The sequence below is a fragment of the Podarcis tiliguerta genome (assembly GCF_965153285.1).
Source record: "Podarcis tiliguerta genome assembly, chromosome: 7".
NCBI lineage: Eukaryota > Metazoa > Chordata > Lepidosauria > Squamata > Lacertidae > Podarcis > Podarcis tiliguerta.
The window spans coordinates 76,898,997-76,920,338 of NC_139540.1; the positions used below are offsets into that span (position 1 = coordinate 76,898,997).

The window sequence follows — 21,342 nt, forward strand, 5'->3', positions numbered from 1 at the left end:
CTCAAGCTTGGGCTACTGTAATGTGCTGCCCTTGACATTGGTCTGGAAACCGCAGCTGCTGCAAAATGCAACGGCTGTGCTACTCATGGGGTGCTTTACTACATGCATGCTGCAACACTTTTAAATTGCACTGCTTGCCAGCTGTTCCATGTTCAAGGTTTCGGTTTTGACTTACAAAGCCCTGAAGCACTTGGGACGAGGCTGCCTATCAGAGTGCATTCTTTCCTACTGCCCTCTTATGAACATTGTGTTCCTCTGCTAAGGCTTTCCTAAACAATCGCAACCTTGGTGTTTATAAGTGATTCACATGCTATTTTAAAAGCCAAGTTCTATATGGCCACAAGTGGTTTGTTTACATGCAAAATGGCGAATTTGCAGCTTAGACTATGATATGCTATGATGTTCCCGACTCTTGGGTTTCAATCCTACTGGAGATAATGAGCCATTAGGGGGTAATGAATGCCACATGCTATAATTATCTGTTCTGTGAACAAATATAGATGGCCTGTAGCTCTTGACAGTCAAATTCATTGAGTGACTCCATGCTCTGGTGTATTAATGGAAGAAAAATCCCTTCTGTCATAGTGTATTGATTATTTTATACATCTCTGTCATTTCCCCTTTTAGTGCCCTTTCCCTAAACTAATAAGCCCCAAGATGCTTAGCCTTTCTTCACAGGAAAATGCTCCAAAACCTTCATCATCTTAATTCACCTTTTCTGTGTCTGCTCCAGTCCTGCAATAACCTAAACTGAAATGGGGCCATCACCAGAACTGTGTACAGTGTTTTCAATATGCCTGCATAACTGATTGCTAAGAAATGCATTATGATGCTTGCCTGTTTAAACCATGAATTACCCTTTTCACTTGCTACTAGCTGGCTTTCTGTTTCGTAACACAATTCCCTTTTCTCCCCCCTTCTCATCTTCAGCTCAGAACACTGGAATCTCTACTTTGTACAGAAACTCTTATGGTGCACCTGCTGAAGATATTAAACACAACCAGGTATGTGGCCAGAGCAATTCATTGGTTTTTGAGCCATAACAGAATCTAACAAATAAAGAAAATATGAATTGTGGGGAGGGCATTTTTGTGAAACTGTTGCCAAACTCTTGGTTTACTTATTTTTCAAATTAAATTTATTTATTTTTCAAATTAAAGTGATGGCCTAAATGCTCATGATTTTCACACAGTGTAATTCAAAAATACAGAATCAAAGCCATTTGAAAATAATATAGAATCAATGCGATAAACTTAGTATTATACTAGTTCCAGCACAGGAATGAGGGCATAATAATGATGTAGTCTTTAACGATAAGGAAAGCAGTTCAATTATTCCTACCTTTGTCTCTATCACTACCACTCCAGCAGTGTTCCTGCAAGAAGGAAATATCTAATCACTTTTTCCGATCAAAGTTTGTATAAAACTATCTGATAGCAATTGTTAATTGTTAATGCTTTTCGGGGAGGGGTATTAACAATATGCATGCAAGGATTCTATAGGATTCATAATATATGAAGAACAGTTCTCTGCTTCACATTTCTTAACTATTCCCATCTAATAATAATAAATTTTATTTATACCCTGCCCTCCCCGGCCAGAGCCGGGCTCAGGGTGGCTAATACCAGTAAAATTACAATAAAAACATAAGGGGGGGATTTAAAATACAGGTTAAAATGCAATTTAAAATGCAGCCTCATTTTAAAAGTAGCCCATAGATCAAAACCATAAGGGGAGGGAAAAACACAAGGGTCAGACTGAGTCCAAACCAAAGGCCAGGCAGAACAGCTCTGTCTTGCAGGCCCTGCGGAAAGATGTCAAGTCCCACAGGGCCCTAGTCTCTTGTGACAGAGCGTTCCACCAAGTCGGGGCCAGTACTGAAAGGCCCTGGCCCTAGTTGAGACCAATCTAGCCCTGGGAAATGCCAACATTTACTGGTCAAATACGGAAATGAGTGTAAAACTCAGCAGTTGCTGAAGACCATGTTCTTTTTGAGCAGCATCAGTAAATGTCACAAATATCTGTGTTATGGTGCTTGTTTTGGAAATTTACCAATCTGCCATCATAAACAATAAGTAAATGTCATCTCAAGGCTAAGGAAAAAGGATTACATCTGGCCAATATAATTTAGTCTTGAGATGTATTAGTAAATGTCAGGATGCCCTGCCAAAACTTGAAGAATTTCTGGTTAATGGTGTTCTGACATTTTCTGTAACAAAAATATAGGAAAAGAAGATGGCTTCTCTTCTGCTGCTGTTTCACTGGGCTTTGCTAATGGGAGGAGCTGTGGTCTAGGTGACACATGACAATTAGCCATGATTTGTTTGAAAACTAGCTGGGGTGGTTGTTGTTGTTGTTGTTGTTTTTGCCAACAAACCACAGTGTGAGCCCCATAGCTTACAGATCATGGTTTGTTTTACCATGGTTTGGCATTATGTTTGAATTCAACAACCTTGCTTAACCATGGTTTGCTAGGCCACCTCACCCCAGACGAGAAGAGCAACTGGAAAACAAACCACTAGTTGCAGGAGCAAGCTATGAGTTGTTTGTGAGGTACCTCATGCCTTGCTGAGCAAACCTTGGTTTGAAGGTAGTAGATTATGCAGGAGATAATCCAAACATGTAAGGTCTGAACAGGAGCAGAAGACTATGGTTTAAAGGGCCAAAGGGAGGGTGTGATCAGGGTCAAGGGTCGGGTTCCAGAGAAGACAGTAGGACAAAGCAGTATCTACTTGGCTACTTGAGCAAGAAGTTGCTCAGACTGAGGGAGCAAGGCTTGTGCAACAATTATATAGAGAGAGCCCTTGGTCTGGCTAGGCCGAAGTGCAATCTCTGGCCATTATATGGGTGACACCGCAGTTCAACAGAGGTCAGTCCAATGATTCCTCCTGCCTGAGCTTCTGCATCCGACTCGCAGCATCTTACACAGCAGAGTGCACATTTTCAATCCAATTTGTTTTTCCGGCATTCTGTGTGGAATGAGCTATATTTTACCCCAGTCAAACACCAAAAAGTATCCTTACCTCTGGACTGCACTCTGCTAAACATCTTAGATCAAAAGAGCTTCTCAAAATTGAAGCCTGGGGGGAAATAATAGTTATTATTATTAGACATTTATTTGTATGCCACTTTTTGTTCCTAAAGTCTCCAAACGTAAGGGCAACGAATTAAATTACAACTGCACAAAAATACATTAAAACAAGGTAATAACATCAATCATACCAGCAGTATAGATCAGCAGGATCATGAGATCAGGGGATACATCTGTTGTAATTAAAAGCAAAGCAAAAAAGGAGTGTCTTTTGTGTCTGCTGAAAAGAAGGGATCATGTTTGTGTGTCAGTGTGCCTGTGTGCCTGTGTGCCTGCTTCTAGAGTTCTTTAGTAAGTACTCAGGACTGAAAACTTCAATACATTGGTACCTCGGGTTACAAACAGTCCTGCTTACGAACGCTTCGGGTTATGAACTCCACAAACCCGGAAGTAGGTGTCCCAGGTTGCGAACTTTGCCCCGGGATACGAACATAATCTGCTTCCAGGGCCACGGGCTAAAAACGCTTCGGGTTAAGAACAGACTTCCGGAACGAATTAAGTTTGTAACCTGAGGTACCATTGTAATTTCAATTAGCTTGCTGCCTGAATATGTGAGGCAGGAAGCACAATGTAGGAAGTTAAGCTCCTTGTCATCTTCCTGAGCTTCTGGTGTTCTTCCAATTTAATACTTTGAAAATTATCTATTGGTAGTTTATTTCTCATGCTGCTTTAACTGGAGCTTGGAAGATACAGCAGAAAAGTGCCTGGGAAAGGGAATCAGCTTTACGCTATGTACCATGAGACATTTCTGAAGCCTTTTTTTTCCATTCTTTCTCTGGTTTGCAAATGTTCTCACAGTCCCAAAAAGCTTGGCGACCCTTGCAGCAGACCCTTTGCTCTTTAACCGTCTTCTTTAAGCAAAACGTCTGTTAGGAGCAGTAATCAATGCAAGTGCAAAGCAGTCCATTTAGGAAGATCAAGCAAAACAGTGCAATTAATTTGGGGGTTGGGGCTAAGAGATTATGAATGCAGCTGCTGAAATGTTGGAAGCATTCATACTGCCAGTCCTAATAAGCATCGTTAAAGTGGAAGCGTCTTATCTCCCTTCCTAAACGATAGCTTGATTCCGATCGCAGCACTAATACCTAACAAGCTGAGGCTTATTGTTCTGTTGGTAGGTCTCAACACAGCCAGTTCCACAGGAGCCCACTAGAAAAGATTATGAACCATATCAGCCATTTCAGAATTCAACAAGAAACTATGACGAGTCCTTCTTTGAGGACCAAGTACATCACCGTCCTCCTGCAAGCGAGTACAATATGCATCTGGGACTTAAGTCCACCGGGAACTACGTCGACTTCTACTCGGCTGCTCGGCCCTACAGTGAACTCAATTACGAAACAAGCCACTATCCTGCATCTCCGGATTCCTGGGTTTGAGATTTGGGCAAGGAAAAAACAAAAACAAAACGGCTCCGGGAACTGTGCATGTGCATGCATACCACAAGACATTCTTTTCCTGCAAATTTAGTTTGTTAAAAGCCTGTTCCATAGGAAGGCCCCGATAACCAAGTGTGGAAAACTTTTTAAGATGCTTTTAGATGGCTAAAAGATTTGGACATTAAGCACGGGAGTGTCATTAGAAAGGGGGGAAATGTATATGTATTTCTGTATCTATATAATCCCGTCTCTCTCTTTATATATAGATATAGAAATATATTGTGGGGAGGGGGGCAGCTTTGCAGTTGGCCCTTGTATGTAGAGTGTAAAACAGATAGTGCTGTATATTGAATGTGGCTGAAGGAAAGAGGGGAAGGTGCAACAGCCGACGTAGGACCAGAGTTAAGCACAAGAAAACGAATAGTTTACAAAACCTTAAGGGGGACAGCTTCTCACACTTTGTTTCCTCTCCTCATCCATTGTGAATCTAGGCTTCAAGTTGCATTTGGGGTTCCTCTGTACAGCAAGATGTTTCTTGCCTTTTGTTAATGCATTGTTGCAAAGTATTTGATGTACATTACAGATTTAAAAGAGAGCGAGAGCGAGAGAGAGAAGTGCATTGTGTATATTACACCAATGCCACAGTGTTTCTTCATCTATGGTTCTAAATATTGCTTCAATTTCAAAACTTTGAAATATGTATGAATTTCCAGCGGGGGGGAGAGGGGTTGTTTTTTTCTTTCTTCCTTTCTTTCTTCCTTTTCTTTTCCCCAGTGCGTTTTAACAAAACAAAAAAAAAACAAACCAACGGAATATTTAGCAGTATTGTTCGTTCTGATATGTGAATTTGTTTGTGGCAACTAAAAAAAAAAAAAAAGGCATTCAGCAGTTTCTGACAATTAACATTCATCATTCCACACTCCTTGTCAACGAAGTGCTTTTTCACTGCCTAAAATTTTAGATGTAGATATTTGAAATAGATTTTTTCATTTATACCAGTTTTCTTTATGATGATACAGTGTTAAAAAGAAAATAAATTACAATTGATCTGTCATCCATATTTGCTAAGAATGTCTATTTCCAAGAATCCTCCATCTAAATACACATTCTTGCTTGTGTGTGTATGTCTGTGCGCGTGTGTATGTCCCCCCCCCCATGTGTGCATAATATTCTGTGTGTATGTTTGTGAAGCATAAAGCGTGTTCTGTTGCAATGTTGCCAGACATGAGAGAATTCTCATCTACCTACGAAACTCGGGGGGGTGGGGGAGGCTCTACACAAGATACGAGACCTTTTTTGCAATCTCGTACACAAATACATAGGCTTTCAGGCTTGCTAAGTGCAGAAGTAATCTTCAGACCAACAAGGGGCGGGGTGGGGGTTAGCACAGAAACAGCTCCCAACATCTCATACAACAGTATGAGTGGGAGAGTATGCTAGGGGTCTAACATTTTCATCTCTAATGCAGCTATAGCAGCAGAGTACAGCAGAAAGGGATTCCTTCCCCATTTATCCAGATAAATTGTGTGCTGTTTCCCTTTAATAGTGCTGCTGAGGACTTGTAAGGGACCGGGGGGTTGTACAAGAGGAGGAGAAATCCTGATCCTCTTTTGCTTTAGGTTAGGTGTGGAAGGACAGCCAATATCCTTAGGTCCCAATAGCCCAAGGTGAGGAATTTCTGAGCAATGTCTGGCATCACTGCCCCTACAAGCCGAGAGTCCTTCCTCTCTTCCCTCCGTCCCTCCCCACCACATGTGGTCTGTCCTTTTTTGAAGAAGAAGAAGATGAAAACAAAGAGTTTTGAGACTGTGCTACTGTGGACTGATAATCTGGCCACACTGTTCCATCTGCTATTGCCTCTGTTATTTTTTTTAATTTATATATGTATATATTAAATTTTTCTCTACAGTGGAAACTCCAGTATGTATCGCCCCTTCCTTGCAGTGAGAGCTGACTGACCATCATTGGGGATTCACATGGTTATCCAGCCCCAAGTACGCTGCTTACTTTTCCCCCCAAGGAAAGAAGGGAAAGCTTAGCCATTCATCCACAAACTCCAGTGTGAGAAAGTGACTGAGCAGTTCTTTGCCAAGCATTTGAATCAACAGAGCAGGTTCCGCTCCTGTGAGGCATCAAGACTTGCAAGATTAATGTAACTGCCCTAAATGTGAGTTAACACTCTTGGGCCATCTGCTAGGTGAGGTTCCGTGTTCATTCCCCACCCCAGAAGAAGTCAGAATGCAACAACCAATATGACAGAATGCATGGCTGAGAAGGAAATAAAGGTATATAACATTTCAGAGAGCAAACAGTAAATTGATATCTAAACAGTATCCTATCCACCATCACAACCCATGGAGAATATAGACCACTTCTGTACATTGTTTAATCTGGTGTAATATAATTAATGAAAAATAATGTTTGAAATAGTGCAGCAGAGGAAGAGGGGGGCCTGGGTCTCCATCATTTGATAATTGTTGGTAAGTATTAAAATATTGCGGTTCTACATTGTATGGTAAGGTAAAGGTAAAGGGACCCCTGACAATTAAGTCCAGTCGCGAACGACTCTGGGGTTGCGGCGCTCATCTCGCTTTACTGGCCGAGGGAGCCGGCGTTTGTCCACTTCCGCAGACAGTTTTTCCAGGTCATGTGGCCAGCATGACTAAGCCACTTCTGGCTAAACCATAGCAGCACATGGAAATGCTGTTTACCTTCCTGCCCGAGTGGTACCTATTTATCTACTTGCATGTTGACGAGCTTTTGAACTGCTAGGTTGGCAGGAGCTGGGACTGAGCAATGGGAGCTCACCCCATCGTGGGGATTCGAACCGCCAACCTTCTGATTGGCATGCCCAAGAGGCTCAGTGGTTTAGACCACAGCGCCACCCACATCCCCTTACATTGTATGGTACTCATTATCATTTACATAGTGATGCAATGCACAGCCTTTTCTGGAATTATACCGCAACTACTGCAATTTAACATTTAATACCAGCAGTGTACTGGCTGCAATGCTGAACGCAGAAGGAAAATGGCCTTTGGCCAGAGTACAGGAATACAGTTATCCTTGTTGAGTCAAATTGCTTGAAGCAGATTTAAAAACACAAAAAAAGTTGGAAGAATCTGATGCTGAAGTACACACACTACATTACTATTCGCTACTACTTATGAGAACATGAAGCTACATGGCCAATGTAAAATTAATCAGGATTATTTTGAGTTTCTGATAAGTGATGGTCATGTAATAGGACTTTCAGGAGGGAGTCCTCCTGCATTTGTTAGCTGTTGAGGTGTCAGGTTAATTGTTGGTTTAAGAAGCATGTGACTGGTTGGGTATTCTTAATCAATGATAATCATTTCATCTCTGCCTGATATTTTATCACCAGAGATAAGACAAGTTTTCAGAATGGCTACCTGTATTAGAGCAGAAATAAACAGATGCAGAGCTATATATTGTAATGTAGATATGGTTTGTCAGTGATCCTAGCACTGTAGTTAACTTTTCCAGGCACGCCTTTCCAATGTACAATAAGCAACCCTCTCTCCTTTTATAGTAAACTGGGGGGGGGGGGGAGATGTGGAAATCTAGCTGGAGGAAGGGATCAGTGGACATATGTATATGAAATATATATATCTCACACACCATGATTTTAGACACAAGTTGTTCCTATTTAATATTAACTGGATGGAAATTAGACATGCACTTAAGCATGTCAGTTATCAAAAATTATCCAGTTTTAGAAATCAAACAGAATGTTACTTCGCATCCAGCATAGCAGTGTCTTTGGTAGCATTTCATCCAGCGATCTGAGCATCACATTTTGACTTGGGTCTATTGTACATAGGAAAGAAATTTGCTTTGGATGGTGAGTGTGTGTTGATGTCCAGATGTGAAACAGTAATGCTAAGGGCCTGAGATGGCCATGCTTGCAACAAGATGGGATTCCCATTAGTTCCAGAAACAACAGCCACCTCTTGTCTTGCTGCTTCCCATGCCAAAGCCCTACAGGAGTAATGTACTACAATGAACTGCCGCTTTGTGGATAGCACAAGCAAGCTGTTATGTTTGGCATCCAATTCAAACAAGCTTAGATCTTAACGCTAATTAAGTAAAGTGGTTTACAATGAGAAGCTAAGTAATACAAACAAAAGACTAAAAAAAAAAAAACCACTGTCGAGAACAGCAGCAGTTATATATCTCAGCTGCTGTTTCTCTTTCTGTTGACAAGAGAACAGAATTTCTGGGCTCCGGGTGTAAAGGGACCTCTGACTTTTCCCTAGCTAATAAGAGGACCTTCTCCAATCTCACATGGGGGACCTGAATGCAGGTTGCTGGTCCATGAGATAAAATTTAGGACCTTTTTGCTCTAGACTTCCACATGCACCCTTAACGTTTGATTGGGACAAGCTTGCATTTGAACAAATGGGCATGCTGCCATCATGTCTCGTTCCATCATTACTAATAATGCCTAGCATAAATACAAGCTTGACAGAGCATGGCAGATGTAGCCTAAAGAGACGTCACTTTCAAACTATCCCAGTTTATATATTCTGAAGGTTCTGGGAAGCCAGGTGTGGACTTTTAGGTGGCAATATCGGCAAATGGTTTGGAAGATGGCATGCCTGCCTATTGCCCACATTCCTATGTCATATAACACCATCAGAGGAGTGTTCTACGAAGTTTGCTCTCACTGTTTGCTTGAGCCCAAGAGCTGAGCTAGCACTTCACACAAAAGGAGTGTAGGACATGCTCCAGAATCCTGCAATATGCAGTGGTTCTGTTGTGCAACAGATGTTCAAGCATTCCTTGCAGTCAAAACAATAAAGGCAGAATAGAGAGTAATGTAGGGTGGGGGGAACCTCTGCCCTAAATAAAATACTGGGGGGGGGGGTAATAATATTTTATATAACTAAAATGCTAAAATAATGAGAGATGGGAGAACAGCTGTTTGGTGCAGGAAGGGCAGAAAGCCGAAGAGCTCAGATGTAGCTGTTGCACAAAATGTGCAAGTCTGAAAAAGGCTGGGCATTTAAACAAGTTATTGAGGGAAAGGGGTAGATTTTCCCCTCCCTCCAGCGTTTTAAAAGAAGTTGGAAAGACATAGGAAAAGGACAGGCTACGCAAGGGGCTTGTGCCGCACAGGTAGATTAGATAATCCCTAAACTTTTTATTGGTTTCCCTGACTGATTTTTTTGCCAAAGGCCAAAAGCTGCATTATCATTGGCTTCCAATTTCCCTCCACCTTGCCCATTTTTTGTCCCGCAGTAGCAAATACTTAAGAGTAATATTTGAATATTGAAACTCCAGTGACTTACCAAATCACTTTCCAGCTAGGCATACATAAATCCTTCGCACCTCCCCAGTATTTAGGGGGCTTTGCAGATGGGTAGGTGGGTCAGTCGGTTGGTTGGTCTGTTGGTTTTTCAAATGTTACCACAAACTCTTGGCTGTGTCCCCCCCCCCCAGCAATGTAATAACCCACATAGAAAGAGGGATTCCAAAAATGTATAAAATGTATTTGTTGTACTGTAAAAATGTTTGATTTAAACACAGACTTCATTTTAGACTCCTAATCAACTGTGTAGATCTCTATATAAAAAGCTCATTGTTTTATTAAGATGCTGTTTATGGTCTGAAAGGAATGGTTGAGCTATTATAATACTAACAAAACTGCACTACCATGAGCAATATTAAGCTTAAAAAGTGGACATTTCAAGAGTAAAATATTATTTAAACTATATTAATATTGAAAGTACATTTTGGCAATGTATAAACGCCCAAAAGTTAAAATAAATGTTGTCAAGTTAAATGGCAAAATACTACTACTACTACTACTACTAATAGTAATGAGAATCAACAGACTATACTTTTTCATTGTACATGTTGGTAGCATGTACAAAAGCTAACTTGAACTGAGATTTTCTATCAATAAATACTACTGTATTGTGGAGAGTTGCTGTTCATAGTGCAGTATGTGAAAAGCCAAAAGCAAGAAGGAATATATGCAGTGCTGAATATATACAGAAGACATGCCTCCTCGGTAATCCATACATTTGGGACACATGCACACACAAAATGCTGGTGTAGCACAGTGGCGAAATGTATGATCCAGGAAACCCCCGAACTTCATAGGTCCCATGGAAGTAGCCAGCTTACTGCATTCTGTATGTTTCTGAACTCCCATCAGCTACAGATAACAATCTAAATTCATCTGGAGGGGGTATATTGACTACCCCTGTCTTAGGCAATCAACTCTTGGCCCCTTATTCATGCAACCTCATTAAATAGTCCATTAACACCAATACTTCTCCCATCGTTCTAAAGAATGCTACAGAAATCTAGCATATCATTGGTCAAGATATTGAATATGTCAGAATGATACGAAGACGGTTCCATTTACTTTAGGGTTCTCTCTAGCCACCATAATAGTGCAAACATGTTACCCCCACCCACCCTGATTTTTATCCTACCTCTTGCTCCTTTGGGGAACCTGTTTGCAGGCCAGCTCCTCTCCCAATTTCACACAGCAGAACACAAGACCCCAGCAGATGTTGAAAATGAAGCATGGACAGCAATGCTCCCTGAGCAAATTTTATCCCGAGAATTGGTGCTGTTCCTGGCCAGCTGCTTCCAGTCCAGCCTGTGGCAAGGAGAAAAGGATTGGGAAAATTAGGGGCAGGAGGTATTTTCACTCCACTTAGGTCTAAGCGAAGCACCTTTGACCTGGCCCACAACCCAACACAACTGTGAAGGTATGGCCTAACCCGTCAGGAAATGTTCCTGCTGCAGAACATCTATCAACAGATACAATATGCTTTTAGGCATATACTGTGACAATGAAGAGAAGTCCTGCAAAGCAAAAATCACCAGCCTTTCTCAAACTGCAGGAAGGAAAGTATGCAAGCAAATGTGGAGGTGCTAAATCCGTGTCCAGGGCAGCTGTTTACCAGCTCCATCTGGTACATAAGCTGAGACCTTATCTGCCCACGGACTGCCTCACCAGAGTGGTGCATGCTCTGGTTATCTCCCGCTTGGACTACTGCAATGCGCTCTATGTGGGGCTACCTTTGAAGGTGACCCGGAAACTACAACTAATCCAGAATGCAGCAGCCAGACTGGTGACTGGGAGCGGCCGCTGAGACCATATAACACTGGTCTTGAAAGACCTACATTGGCTCCCAGTACGTTTCCGAGCACAATTCAAAGTGTTGGTGCTGACCTTTAAAGCCCTAAACGGCCTCAGTCCAGTATACCTGAAGTAGCATCTCCACCCCCATCATTCTGCCCGGACACTGAGGTCCAGCTCCGAGGGCCTTCTGGCGGTTCCCTCACTGCGAGAGGCCAAGTTACAGGGAACCAGGCAGAGGGCCTTCTCGGTAGTGGCGCCCTCCCTGTGGAACGCCCTCCCACCAGATGTCAAAGAGAACAACAACTACCAGACTTTTAGAAGACATCTGAAGGCAGCCCTGTGATGTATCACAGTATTTTAATATTCTTTTGGAAGCCGCCCAGAGTGGCTGGGGAAACCCAGCCAGATGGGCGGGGTATAAATAATAAATTATTATTATTATTATTATTATAAATCTAACACAGGTCCTTTTGGGACTTTCTCAAACTTGCAAAAGTGCCATGGGTTCTAGTCACAAAATAGCTGTCATGGATTGTGTGACATAACACAAAATGGATATGGCTTAACACAAAATAACTGCTGTATCTAAACAAGCAGATACACAGATAGAACAAAATGATGTGGGCATGACCCTGCCCCCATCAACCACCCCATCAATGGGAGGGAAAGGCATCAGCATCAGCTACCTCTGCATGCACAGAGAAAAGCTTTTTGCACCTCTGGGAACTAATAGCATCACAGAAGGCTTTAAGAGAATAGTTAGGATTCAGGGGCTGTGACAACCAGGAGCGATACTTAGTCAAAACCAGGGATGAAAGAAGCTGTCAATTTTTGTTCTCCCACTTTCTCATTTTTCCAATATTAAAATCAGTTCTACAGCAATTCGTTTGAAAAAATCCTCATGAAAATTCATCAGCATTTTCGAATCGCAGAACTATACAAGTGGAAGACACAACGGGGGGGGGGGGTCTTCCAAGCCCCTGCAATGCAGGAATGTTTTACTCAATGTGGTGCTCAAACCCAGTTTACGAGGCTCATGCTCTACTGACTGCGCTATCCATCATGGGCTTTAGTGCAAACTCCTCCAAATAAACACATTTTTGTATGCAGTTTTGACTAAAGTACACATTTTCCCAAGCCATTTCCCCCCAATACAACACAATTTTTGTATTTATTTTTTACTAATGTGTTCATTTTTATGCACACTTTTTTTATTATAATACTAACAAAACTGCACTACCATGAGCAATATTAAGCTTAAAAAGTGGACATTTCAAGAGTAAAATATTATTTAAACTATATTAATATTGAAAGTACATTTTGGCAATGTATAAACGCCCAAAAGTTAAAATAAATGTTGTCAAGTTAAATGGCAAAATACTACTACTACTACTACTACTAATAGTAATGAGTATCAACAGACTATACTTTTTCATTGTACATGTTGGTAGCATGTACAAAAGCTAACTTGAACTGAGATTTTCTATCAATAAATACTACTGTATTGTGGAGAGTTGCTGTTCATAGTGCAGTATGTGAAAAGCCAAAAGCAAGAAGGAATATATGCAGTGCTGAATATATACAGAAGACATGCCTCCTCGGTAATCCATACATTTGGGACACATGCACACACAAAATGCTGGTGTAGCACAGTGGCGAAATGTATGATCCAGGAAACCCCCGAACTTCATAGGTCCCATGGAAGTAGCCAGCTTACTGCATTCTGTATGTTTCTGAACTCCCATCAGCTACAGATAACAATCTAAATTCATCTGGAGGGGGTATATTGACTACCCCTGTCTTAGGCAATCAACTCTTGGCCCCTTATTCATGCAACCTCATTAAATAGTCCATTAACACCAATACTTCTCCCATCGTTCTAAAGAATGCTACAGAAATCTAGCATATCATTGGTCAAGATATTGAATATGTCAGAATGATACGAAGACGGTTCCATTTACTTTAGGGTTCTCTCTAGCCACCATAATAGTGCAAACATGTTACCCCCACCCACCCTGATTTTTATCCTACCTCTTGCTCCTTTGGGGAACCTGTTTGCAGGCCAGCTCCTCTCCCAATTTCACACAGCAGAACACAAGACCCCAGCAGATGTTGAAAATGAAGCATGGACAGCAATGCTCCCTGAGCAAATTTTATCCCGAGAATTGGTGCTGTTCCTGGCCAGCTGCTTCCAGTCCAGCCTGTGGCAAGGAGAAAAGGATTGGGAAAATTAGGGGCAGGAGGTATTTTCACTCCACTTAGGTCTAAGCGAAGCACCTTTGACCTGGCCCACAACCCAACACAACTGTGAAGGTATGGCCTAACCCGTCAGGAAATGTTCCTGCTGCAGAACATCTATCAACAGATACAATATGCTTTTAGGCATATACTGTGACAATGAAGAGAAGTCCTGCAAAGCAAAAATCACCAGCCTTTCTCAAACTGCAGGAAGGAAAGTATGCAAGCAAATGTGGAGGTGCTAAATCCGTGTCCAGGGCAGCTGTTTACCAGCTCCATCTGGTACATAAGCTGAGACCTTATCTGCCCACGGACTGCCTCGCCAGAGTGGTGCATGCTCTGGTTATCTCCCGCTTGGACTACTGCAATGCGCTCTATGTGGGGCTACCTTTGAAGGTGACCCGGAAACTACAACTAATCCAGAATGCAGCAGCCAGACTGGTGACTGGGAGCGGCCGCCGAGACCATATAACACCGGTCTTGAAAGACCTAAATTGGTTCCCAGTACGTTTCCGAGCACAATTCAAAGTGTTGGTGCTGACCTTTAAAACCCTAAACGGCCTCAGTCCAGTATACCTGAAGTAGCGTCTCCACCCCCATCGTTCTGCCCGGACACTGAGGTCCAGCTCCGAGAGCCTTCTGGCGGTTCCCTCACTGCGAGAGGCCAAGTTACAGGGAACCAGGCAGAGGGCCTTCTCGGTAGTGGCGCCCTCCCTGTGGAACGCCCTCCCACCAGATGTCAAAGAGAACAACAACTACCAGACTTTTAGAAGACATCTGAAGGCAGCCCTGTTTAGGGAAGCTTTTAATGTTTGATGTATCACAGTATTTTAATATTCTTTTGGAAGCCGCCCAGAGTGGCTGGGGAAACCCAGCCAGATGGGTGGGGTATAAATAATAAATTATTATTATTATTATAAATCTAACACAGGCCCTTTTGGGACTTTCTCAAACTTGCAAAAGTGCCATGGGTTCTAGTCACAAAATAGCTGTCATGGATTGTGTGACATAACACAAAATGGATATGGCTTAACACAAAATAACTGCTGTATCTAAACAAGCAGATAGATAAAACAAAATGATGTGGGCATGACCCTGCCCCCATCAACCACCCCATCAAAGGGAGGGAAAGGCATCAGCATCAGCTATCTCTGCATGCACAGAGAAAAGCTTTTTGCACCTCTGGGAACTAATAGCCTCACAGAAGGCTTTAAGAGAATAGTTAGGATTCAGGGGCTGTGACAACCAGGAGTGATACTTAGTCAAAACCAGGGATGAAAGAAGCTGTCAATTTTGGTTCTCCCACTTTCTCATTTTTCCAATATTAAAATCAGTTCTACAGCAATTCGTTTGAAAAAATCCTCATGAAAATTCATCAGCATTTTCGAATCACAGAACTATACAAGTGGAAGACACAACGGGGGGGGGGGGGGGTCGTCCAAGCCCCTGCAATGCAGGAATGTTTTACTCAATGTGATGCTCAAACCCAGTTTAAGAGGCTCATGCTCCACTGACTGCGCTATCCATCATGGGCTTTAGTGCAAACTCCTCCAAATAAACACATTTTTGTATCCAGTTTTGACTAAAGTACACATTTTCCCAAGCCATTTCCCCCCAATACAACGCAATTTTTGTATTTATTTCTTACTAATGTGTTCATTTTTATGCACACTTTCACCAACTATATGCATTTTGATAAACACTGGTTGGTGAACTACATCGCAAAATTCAGACAAGTGAAACTTTCAAAAGCTGTTTCAGTTCTCGTATTGTTTCAGAATGTGGAGGTTTGATAGATTCACTTGCAAATGAGAACAGATTTTAATTTATTTCCTATCCCTAGTGAAAACTAAAGAGACCTTGGTAAGGATCAAACAAAAAGGTAGGTTGCAGGATATGGATGACACAGCCACAGACAAGGATAAGCATGTATTTCTTGAATTTCAGTGGGTAAAGGCAAGCAGTACTTGGTACCTTTACCTTTTGTGGGGCGGGGAACCTCACCTATTGCTTTTTGGGGAGGCTATGGAATAAATTGTTTGGATATAAATGGGGTGAGTTAGGGGTTGTGGATTTCATGAAGGGTTTTCCTTCCTGTTTCCCCATAATGTGAGCAGTGGCTCAAAGGCAAATTGTGTGTCAATATGGCATCTATTAAATGGCAGGCCCACGTTTCCACACACCTGCTGCAGCCAAGGAAGGGGAAAAAAGGAGATGTTGGATGAGGAAGTTTAAGGATATCAAAGCAAATTAAGTACTTCTCTGGTTCAGATTACAACCCAGACTGGAGAAGAAATGCTGGCTCTTAAATTCTTGCCAGAAACTGCAATCAAAGATTAAAAATTGCTGAGATTCACATTGTGAGGCAGAGAATGCTGAATGTCAGGGACACTGCCAATTCTGCGGCTCACTGGCAACCTTCATGAAAAATAAGAACGCACTCTCTTTTAGTTCAACAAAAGCTTCCCTGACTTCTCAGCTGGCGACTGTTCTTATTTACTAATGGAAATAGGCAAGTGGTTATTTACAAGGCTGAACTAATTGCTCAAATAATTTAGAAAATCTTAGCTAAAAAAGTCTCTCCAACAAGTGGGATGAAATTGATGCACATTCAGAGCTTTCTTAAGAGGCGAGCTAAGAACTGAATATGCAGGGTAATGCTGACTAACCAGTGATCCATTAATTCTGCTAACACCATTTTCATGGGACCATAAGAAGCTGATACAACGTTCATCACACTGCCTGCAATTTCACTGTAATGTTCCTATAACTGAGTTGTGTTTGGGCAATGTTTATTAGATTACATGAAAGTGAAGGTGCCCTTTGTAAAGAAACCAGGCTCCTAGCTATCTCTCAGTTAAGAAGACAGTCTGAAAACAAAACTGTGTGATCTTGATTTCTTTTCTTTTTTTATGAATGCCTGTGGTTTATACAAGAAAAACCCAACTTAAATTTGCATATTAAAGAACTGCTTTCCTTATGTCGAAAAGAGCTGTGACTGCAGTAAAGGAACATTTGATATGATCATTTGATAAAAGAAAATAAGGAAAACTAATGAACCCCAAGAGATACATTTTGCATAAGGAAAAAAGTGCCCTTTCTAAGGCAGGACATTCAGAAGAGAGATGCTCCTTATGTTCTTCTGAGAATGATCAGTCAAAGTAAATAGTGGATTGCATCACATTTTGTCGTGGGGAAGGTTCCCTTTTATTTTTGTGTTGGGAAGGTACAAAACATTAAAAAGAATTGATCACAGGCATGCAAAAAGTTACCGGTTGTGGGAGAAAAACCAAATCCTCGCCTTGTGTAAGCAGTGTAACAATCTGCCCTGGTTGCTTCAGTTCAGACCTTGCCAAGTTAACCTGACTGTACAGGGAGAAAGAGATTTGGCTAACAGATACCAGGTGTGGCACAGAATTTGGTACAGATCGGCATATATTTGTGTAAATACTGGTGGTAAAGGTAAAGGTACCCCTGCTCGTACGGGCCAGTCTTGCCAGACTCTAGGGTTGTGCGCTCATCTCACTCTATAGGCCGGGAGCCAGCGCTGTCCGCAGACACTTCCGGGTCACGTGGCCAGCGTGACAAGCTGCATCTGGCGAGCCAGCGCAGCACACGGAACGCCGTTTACCTTCCCACTGGTAAGCGGTCCCTATTTATCTACTCGCACCCAGGGGTGCTTTCGAACTGCTAGGTTGGCAGGCGCTGGGACCAAACGACGGGAGCACACCCCGCCGCGGGGATTCGAACTGCCGACCATGCGATTGGCAAGTCCTAGGTGCTGAGGTTTTACCCACAGCGCCACCCGCGTCCCACTAAAATACTGTTGGTATCTGTGGCTAAAGGAAAGGAAAGCACTGCAATCCCGTTCCAGAAATTTCACCATGCATTGGCCAACCCATTCCCAAGAATCTCCGCTGTCGGAATGGGGCATCTGTGTCCCACCCAATATGTTGCTAGACTGCTTGGCTGCTCGGCCATTGCCTCGGCTGGCTGCAGCTGATGGAGTTTGAACAGCATCTGGAAGGCCCCCCAGCACCACAGATTGTGATGGTGGATCAGACAATGGGTCCAGTATTCCATCTCCAACAATGGCCAGCCAGATGCCTTAGGAAGACTAGAAGTGTGCCCTGACGTAGAAGGTGGGGCTAGTGTGGAACCCCAGCAATCAGAGGCACACTACCCTTTAATCATAGAGAAGGCTTTTAGCTTGTCATAATACCTAGTAAGTCCTTTGGTAGACCTGCCTTCCATTTGTGTAATGACTTCTTTCAAGTATCCAAACAAACAGCCACTGCCACATCTAGTAGCAATGAATTATGAAAGTTAAGTATGTTAGTAATATTTCCTTTTGTTTATTATGAAATGAGTGCTGGTCAGTTTCATTGGATGGCCCTAATTTCAGTCTATGCTCTCTCTCCATACCATTTATAATCTGATCAACCTTAGTCCTATTCCCTCCCCAGTTACCAGGTAGTCATTCTCCTTTTCTAAAATAAAAGATCCCGAACACTTGACCTGCATATAAATGAAACATCATAGAATCACAGATACTTAGAGTTGGAAGGGACCCCAGGGCCGTCTAGCAAAAAGCCCTGCAACTTCAATCCCTTAATTTTTTTACAGTGTAGTCTCATTCATGTTTACTCAGAGGTGTGTTCAGGTGTATCTCCCACTAGTAAGTGAATTTAGAATTGTAGCCTTCCTCTGGGAGTTAGTCTCGGAGAATTACTTCCGAGGAATCATGTGGAAGATTGCACTGTTAGTTGCCCCTTTCAGTACCTTCTCCAACTCTGTTATGATCTTGCTGAGCTGGGGTGATCAGAACCGTGCACAACTTTCTAAATATGACTACATCTTAGATTAATATAATTTGTTGTTGGCATCCGTCTGTCTCAAGAGACAATGGAAGAGTGTGCCATCAGGGGTAAAATGAATCTGTTGGATAGTTACAGCACCTGCTGTGGCTGAGAAAGCAGTATCACTGTGATATATGCTTTTTTGTCAATCCCATTGTTTCTTAAATAGCACAATAATAAGCATTTTATGACTATTACCTGCTTAATTGCCAAGGTGGATTCAAAGTGGTTTACAGGTATAAAACCAGTTATAAAGAAATACAAATACACATACCTAAAATACACAATAAAAGAATTCCATCAAAACATTAAAATAAATATCTACAATTAAAATGTGTGCTAAAGCAAGTCCATTCAAACAGTATAAGACTTAAAAACAGTTTAGATATAATACTTAAATATGGAGGTTTAGGTCACGAGATCTGATATTTCCAGAGTTTTAAGTAGGGATGAGTAAAAATTATACATTTTCCAAGTTTTCTCCCCCACAGGGGTCCACTCTTCCCCTTTCGAGGACACTTTCAAATAGTTCAATCAAATTTCATTCTTTTAAAGCACAAGTTTTGATTGAACACTTCTATGCTCAGCCTACTGAAATAATTATTCCGTGCCTTGTTAACACAATGTTCTCCTATTCCCTATGTGGTATCAGATTGTGTGTGTGTGTGTGTGTGTGTGTGTGTGATCCCTTTTCCTACATGGTATCTAATTAGCCTGTGAGCAAACCGGCAGTGAATCCAGATCATGTGTTATGCACGCACCAAAAGTCTGATAACACAAAGAAGGATGGAAACTGCTGTCAAGAAAGTAGTTTTAAATCAACCACTATTTATTTTGAGAAACGGTTACCAAACTCCTATGTTTCTTAGGCCCTAAATATGCAAATGTTGAGATGAAAATTAAGAGAGGAAAGCCACCAAAACTCATACAGGTCTAATTTTATTTAAAAAGTATACCAACATTTTCCCACTTATAGCCAAAGCTTTTTAAAATAATATGTACTGCTAACCAAAATTCCTTTCAGCAGGAACAATAAAAAGGAAACGAGTTACTATGGCTTCATCGTAGGGTTGCAGTATACAACCCTACGATGTCCCTATTTTCATTAGAGAAATGTTGGAAGGTACATCCATATTTCAAAGGCATAACTGATGTCCGGGGGGAATTTCCGAAATGCGGCAAGTCAATTGTGTCCTGGCAACCCTATGATAGTACATAACCAAAGCCAAGTTACAGACCACTAAGAATCCACATGGAGACAGCATAGATTTCAGAGAATAGTAAGGAAGCACAAAGCTTATGTGGCCAGCATGCATCACAGCCATCTTGGAAAGGCCTTCAATAATAGCTTTCAGCAGTGGCCTTCTTAAATGTACAATCCCTTCTCACATTAACTCTGTGGTGTCAGTGCTGCCACAGCATGGCTATTTCCTATGCAGTAAATGGAAGATCAAACTGAAAAACACTTAACCCCATTACCCGGTTCAGGCCTTCAGACACGGCCTTCATAGTGCAGGAAGCAATCAGTTTTCTAGTGACTCCAAAAAGACATGAAGGAGCCCTTCGATGAAGCGGTGCTGAAATTAAACTGATAACGTCCCACTCAGGAAATGAAACAGGAAGCTATCAGGAGACAAGAGTAGCAATGCAGAGAGGCAAAATAATAATATATCAGTTTCAAGCATCATGTGGAATAATTGTCAGATGTGTAATGAATCATCAGGGCTTCAAAGCAACAGCTGCATGAGCTGGTACTGTGCTTACTGTTCTCATTGCACAGCTGTGTAAGACCCAAGAGCCCTGAGGTCTCTTAAGGGCAGAGCCACTGCCTTGCTGGGGAGGGATAGCAATTCTAGTCCCAGAGGACACTGCCTGCAATTGCTGCTCCCCTATCAGTTCTTCACCCTCTAGTGGCATCAGAAGCAGAGGAAGCGGTGAGAAGGAAGATATATTTGAGGCACAATAACCGAGGAGTGGGATGCAGGTGGCGCTGTGGGTTAAACCACAGAGCCGAGGATTTGCCAATCAGAAGGTTGGCGGTTCGGATCCCCACGACGGGGTGAGCTCCCGTTGCTCGGTCCCAGCTCCTGCCAACCTAGCAGTTCAAAAGCATGTCAAAGTGCAAGTAGATAAATAGGTACCGCTCTAGCAGGAAGGTAAACGGCATTTCCATGCACTGCTCTGGTTCGCCAGAAGCGGCTTAGTCATGCTGGCCACATAACCTGGAAGCTGCACGCCGGCTCCCTCGGCCAATAAAGCGAGATGAGCGCCGCAACCCCCGAGTCGGCCACGACAGGACCGAGGAGGATAAAAGGTTAAGGCCACATTCAGAGACTTGTTAGTCCCAAATTCTCGTTCAGAATGGGACTTTGCACTTCCTTCCGTTTGGCTTGTATCAGTATGGCCGTATGAATTTAACAATTTTTAAAAATTAATAACAAATATATTTTTTTAAAAAAGAAGGAAAACTCTGATCCTAAACCTCCACCGCCTTGCAGGAAATCTTCAAGAGAAGAAAAGGCTACGTCTAAGAAGTAAACCCTACAGGAATCTGGTGTGGAGTCTCTAAGAAGGTTGGATTTGACTCCTCCCAGCAACTCCTGCAGCCAAGCTGGTGCCAAAAGTATTACTCTGCTTTCCTTTGGA

At 42.3% G+C, this 21,342-nt stretch overlaps 1 protein-coding gene across 6 annotated transcripts in view; it reads left to right on the plus strand.

The window, feature by feature from the left end:
- LOC310681506 (catenin delta-2) overlaps nt 1-5,524 on the plus strand; it is a 248,418-nt gene extending 242,894 nt beyond the window's left edge. For all 6 annotated transcript variants that reach the window (XM_083449350.1, XM_083449353.1, XM_083449352.1 and 3 more), the window contains 2 exons: nt 931-1,004; nt 4,210-5,524. In XM_083449350.1, coding sequence (XP_083305476.1) covers nt 931-1,004; nt 4,210-4,470 — 335 coding nt within the window. In that variant the 3' untranslated portion in view covers nt 4,471-5,524. The remainder of the gene's footprint in view (nt 1-930; nt 1,005-4,209) is intronic.
- The last annotated feature ends 15,818 nt before the right edge of the window (nt 5,525-21,342 follow it).